The sequence below is a fragment of the Phoca vitulina genome, unplaced genomic scaffold, assembly GCF_004348235.1.
Source record: "Phoca vitulina isolate PV1807 unplaced genomic scaffold, GSC_HSeal_1.0 scaffold85, whole genome shotgun sequence".
NCBI classification, from domain to species: Eukaryota; Metazoa; Chordata; class Mammalia; order Carnivora; family Phocidae; genus Phoca; species Phoca vitulina.
In genome coordinates this window covers 3,021,977-3,027,602 of record NW_022589788.1, presented here as the reverse complement: position 1 = coordinate 3,027,602, position 5,626 = coordinate 3,021,977, and the positions used below count along the sequence as shown (strand labels likewise).

Sequence of the window (5,626 nt, the reverse complement as noted above, 5' to 3'; positions counted from 1 at the left end):
GGCATGGAGCTCCTTCCAGCCGCTGCATGTGGAGGGAAGAAAAGACAAGGCGACTGCAGAGACCGCCGTGACTCCAGCTCCCCTCACCCTCCCGCTTAGATTCAGCCGCCGGCCGGTGCCGCAAACGCCTTGGCGCGGGGCGCGGGGCCCGCGAGCGCGTTCAGCACCCTGGACAGCGCCGCAGGAGGTGACCCGTGCGGCCGCGTTGCGCTCCGCCCGCCCGCGACCGCTCCCAGTTCCGCAGCGCAGCGCGCTTGGCCAGCCACCGGGGACCCAGAGCTCGCCACCGCTTTCCGCGCGCCGCTCCGAGCCGTGACGTCGGCTCTGGCCCTCCGGGACTCCAAGAGCGCGCCCGTCCGCCGCGCCACTTTCCCCGCCTGCGGCCGGAGCGGAACCATGAGCGCGGGCCCCTGCCGCCGCTGTTCCGCGGGGCGCATGGCCAGCCGCTAGCGCCATGGGCCCGGGAGAGGCGCTGCTGGCCGTGTCGCTGCTGTCCAGCGCGCTGGGGCTGCTCTGCGGCGCCTAGACAGCCGAGCGGCGCGCGCGCCTCTTGCGCGCTTTCCCGGGGAACCTGTCCCTGGGCTGCCCGCTGCCGGCGGCGCTAGACATGCCCTTCCTGTTGCTCGGGCAAGCTGCGTGGGCGGCCGCCATCTGGGCCCAGCGTGTACCAGGCCGCAGGCTTCCTGGACACCTTCCTGGAGTCCAACTCTGTACTTAGCACGGCGGCGCTGAATGCAGACCGGTGGCTGGCGGTGGGTTTCCCACTCCACCATGTTTGCCCGGATGGCCTAGGTGTGGGGACAGTCATTGGTCTTCAGCGCTCTCCTGCTCATGGCTCCTCTACAGGGGAGCCTACGGGTCCTGCCTGCTTCCCCGGCCGGCGCCCCGCAGAGCTCCACGCTGCTGGCTTTGCACTGCTGTTCCCTGTGCTCGGCCTCCCCTGGCTCAAGATGCTGTGGGTGGCCCAGAGCCACTGCCGGCACTTTGATGTCGACACCATGCAGGGGCTTGTGCTGCCATGCACCTGCATCCCAGGTAGTCGGCCGCGAGTCCCCACCCAGCCCAGGGGGCTGCACCCACTCCTGCGCTCCCCACTGGCGGCTGGTTCCTGAGCCAGCCGCAGGCACCAGCTCCTGCCCCAGGGGTTCCCTCGCTGCGTGGCTTCCCCTGCACGCAGCTCCCAGGTTTCTGCATCTGCTTGTTTGTACTCTCAGTGAGTCCACACACTGGAAGGGCCAGGTGCCTCTTAGTGTCTGCGTTTGCCTGTGGAGTATGTGCCCACAGTGAGCTTTTGCACAAGCTGTGAGGGCTGAGCCACCGGAGAACGGTGCCCCCCCCACCGTGGGAGGAGTCAGTCACTCCTCTTCTGGGCAGGTGGTGTGGATCTGAACACTCCTTCCAGTTTCTGCCCTGCTCCCCCAGTGCCCTTGCCTGATCTGAGGTCTCAGGTCTTGGGGAGGGTCTGCCGGGTTCTGTCTGCTCCCGACTTGGCATGCATTTGCCCCCGGAATCTCTAGCTGGTGTCACTGCTACCCGTTGCCCCTCCTCCCAACTCCCCTCCCCCGATATCTGCCTCTGCCCCGCCCCCAGGAGCTCATCCCCACCCCTCACGTGCCCTGACTTGTGTCCTCTGTTCTGCCCCCCCAACACTGCCTCAGTGAGCAGAAGCACCATGGCTGGTGGCTGCCAGGCAGATCGGCATCTTCATCGGGTCCTTCGTCATCTGCTTAGCTGCATACATTGTGACCAGGTGGGCCTGGCCCTCAGACCCCTGTCTTGGGAGCTGCTGAGATGTGGGCTTGGCCTCAGCCAGGCAGGCAGGCAGGCCTCTGAGGTCTCCCTGCTGGGGACCTGGAGGGAAGTCCTTCCTCGACACCTGAGGCAGCTGGGGCCTCACCCCAGCTCTTGTCAAAGGCCCTGGGACAGACGCAGCACCAGCCCCACACCCTTGCTATAAATGAGAAAGCTGTCCCTGTCCGGGGAGACTGAGGCTGGGCCAGGCAGGTGCGGGGTCTGTCTGAGCTGGCATCTGACTCTTTCCAATCTTAGGAAGCCTTTAAAACCAGTTAGGTGGTCTGGGATCAACCCCGGCCTCAGACTCAGTATCCCCTGGGCATGGATTCGGGAATCCTGTGGCCAGTCCCGGCCAAGGCCACTGTCACACTCACCCAGAGCTCTTCTTCCCCTCCCTTTCCCTGGAGACCCTGGCCTGGAGCTGGTAGGAGACTGGGGGAGACCGCATGTAAGGGGCCCAGTGGCTGTCACGGTCACAGTCCTGTGGTGAGAGCAGCTGGCTCTGTATTCCTGACGCCGAGATTCCTGGGATTCTCATTCTGTGGTCAGCCTCCCTGGGTGGTCCCCACATCCCATCTTGGGCTGAGACAGAAGGACACCCTGAGGTAAGTGGCTCCTGGAAGGAGCTGATGGTTCTCAGCCTCTGGCCCAGGCTGCCTACCCAAGGGGCAGAGGGGGCACTGGGCAGGGTGCCAGGCTCCTAGGTTTGTTCCAGCAAGCATCTCCTGGAGGCTCTAGGATGCACTGGGAGGTCGACTTGTCTGTTCAGGCTGTCTACCTCCTCGGGTCATTTGGTTTGTTAAGCGTGATAGGGAGGGCACCCATGGTTCCCACGGGTTGGGGGAGGCTTCTGGGGCGTGTGTGCCAGATGGAGTGGGCTCTGTCCACGCTGTCAAGCTCCTTTGGAATCCACGCTCAGGATGTGAGCCACATGGCTCTTGGCCACCCACCTCTCTGGCCCCGGGACAGGGTGGATTTCTCATGGATCACAGGCACCATCGTGCTTCTTCACACGAAACCTGGCCGGTGTCTCATGTTCTTAAACTGCATGTGTGCAGTCATGGGCAGGGCCAACCGTGGCGTTGTCCCGTGAACCCGCAATCTCATCGGTGTGGTGTCTGTGCACACATGCGTGTACACATGTGTGTGTGTGTGTGTGTGTGTGTGCAGGGGTGGGTGCTGGAGTTTCAAGAGCTCCCTCGTGTGACCCAGCTTCAGTATTTGCTTTTGAAATTGTAAATGAATAGCGAGGGAGCCTGGGTTACTCAACCACAGTATGTTGATCGCTAGCTTTTACTTTTATGTCATTTAGGTGTGCAAGGACCCGTGTGTGTATATGTGAGCGTGCGTGTGCACACGCATGCACACGTGTGTGTGGCAGGAGAGCAGAGCCTTAGTGCATACATCAGCAGCCCAGTTTCCACTGTGCGCACTCGGTGACATAGACTGCTCACACTCTCTTCTCTGTGACGCACGTCACCAAACCCTTTATGGGAACTGTGGATAAGATAAAGTAGAGCCTCTTATGATTGTCATGAGTGCTCATGAGGTGGTGCATCTCCTTCGCTCACTCACCATTTGCTGAGCGCCTCCTGCGTGCTGGGCTTTGTGCCGGGTTCCAGGTGAGTCCTGCCTCGCTGGGCTCTTTGTCCTGATGGCAGAAGATGCAGGTCAACAGGGGCAGACAGGTGTCTCCAGTGAGGGAGGGGTATTGAAGGATTGAATTTGGGAGCAGCACCCTGGCTCTGTGTTCATCTGCACCCCCATCCCCACCCCAGACTGCACACTGCTGCAGGTGAGTGTGCTGCACACCTGGGACCTTAATCCACTCTGGCATGTGAATCAATAAAACCCCAGGGTGATAACCAAGAAACAGAAAGGGAAAATCACCGTGTCCCCAGCTCCTTTACCTTCTTCATCCACACCACCACTGCTGGGCTCAAGGTGACTCTGTGATATTTCTAAGCAGGTTAAATCCATCTTCAAGGTGTCCACAGAAGAATCTAACAATGCATCACAGTTCTGAAAACAATTCCCCAGAGAAGATCTCTAACATAGTTGTAGCAATTACAAAATGACCAGAACAAATGCACCACCTTGCAGGGGGAGAGAGACTCTTTCGGGAGGAACAGCACACCCCTCCGTATATGAATGCTTACAGGTTAACCACCCGCCACATTAGAATCTCATCCACGCACGTGGCCATGAGGCTCTGATTTCGTTCCTGCTTCTGACGTGGGGGGTACCAGCCAGGCAGCTCTTTCCACACACTAACCCGGCTGTGCTACTCCCAAGCTCAGTCCCCCGATGCCCTTCACTGGAGACACGAGCCTAAGGCTCGGAGAGCGTGCACAGGGCCACTCAGCTAGTAACGGCAAGGCTGTCGCCTGTACTCTGTGTTTCTAGAACCTCCCAAACCTCTAGGGCATGGGCGTGTACGTGGGCGTGGTCACCGCCGCTGAACCACCTGCTCAGCTCCCCACAGGCTAGTGAAGTGTGTGTCCTTCGTCACTGTTAGCCCTCCCTGGGGCATCCTGAGCAAGTACCTGAGCTACGGCTGGGCCGCGGCCGACCCCCGCATGGACTTCCCCCAGGTCCTGGCCGGCATCCCAATCGGCTGCTGAGAGTGGGGGCTGCCCCCCACGGCAGCCACTCTGCTCAGCACTGCGGGGAGCCGAGAGAGGCTGGGGTTTCCCTCGGGCTGGCAGTGGGGTGGGGCATTCCCGGTTATGGTCACTAAATGGGCCCACGGGGCAGCGTCCGGGACCCATGTGCACATCTGTTATAGTTCACAGTTCAAAACTAGAATGGCGCGCAGCGTGTTGTAAGCCCTCTGTAGGGGTGTGTTCTGTGAGGGGTGAATGGACACAGTTCCCTCTCCATTGCTGTTTGCTCGCCTCTTCGGGCCCCAGCCGTCCCCTGCGGAACTGGGGCTGGGCTGCAGGATGGGGGCCCAGCACGTGGTAGGATGGACTCTCGGGGAGGGCCTCGCCCGTGGGCGGCTGCAGAGCCCGCAGTGCTGGCCCCCCAGCCGAGGTCCTGAGTCCCTTCCTTGTAGATACACAAACACAGAGCTCCTTGGGGCCCATCAGGGCATCAGAGACAGTTTACAGCCTGCTGGAGCCAGCTGGACAGGTTCTTCCCAACCCCTGCGGTGTCATTTGGCGGCTTTGGGCTGATTCTCCAATGTCTCCCCGCAAGCAGGATATATTTAAGTGCTTATAAATTGTAAAGCGCAATTCAAAGAAAACAAATTATTTTTAGGAATGATAATAACTAGATCTGCGGTCGGGAAGAAGTTAAAAACAACAGAAAAACCATCCAGGCAGTTCGAGGAAAGCCACGTTCCAGCTTTGGGCTGGCCGTTGCAGGTGTGAGGGGGTTCACAGGCGCCACGTGGCCCTAGAGCCTGGGGTCCCATGGGCACCCCCCGTGCTTGCAAAGGAAGTTTCGTCTCTATTGTCTTGCATGAAACTCAGAGCCAGGCTGTGAACTCGCAGGCTGAACCCTCTCTCCTTCCTGGGAACTTCTCTTGGGGGGGGGGGGGAAGAAACCTTACATCCATGCGAGGAAATATGTGTATCCTGTCCCCTGGAAAATGCCACAGCTAGGAAGAGACAACATGCATCGCAGGCGGTGACTGCTTCTCTCCTGTTCTGCCTTCCCTGAAGCCACCAGGGAATTTTCTAGAAGACCACTCAGGCACAGGTGCCTCCCGGGTGAATGCCACTAGTTGTGTCCATGCTGCACATTCTAGAACATTCTCTCACTCGCTATGTTATCTTTCGCCTTGGGTTTGTGGTCTTTTTTATTTTGAAAGATCCTTTTCATG

At 59.8% G+C, this 5,626-nt stretch overlaps 1 protein-coding gene across 1 annotated transcript; it reads left to right on the top strand.

Annotated features, from left to right (window-relative positions):
- Positions 1–454: 454 nt before the first annotated feature.
- Positions 455–4,418, top strand: GPR78 (G protein-coupled receptor 78). The gene is given in 4 exon segments (XM_032395516.1): positions 455–625; positions 627–1,035; positions 1,666–1,750; positions 4,280–4,418. Coding segments are annotated over 4 exon segments (804 nt in total).
- The last annotated feature ends 1,208 nt before the right edge of the window (positions 4,419–5,626 follow it).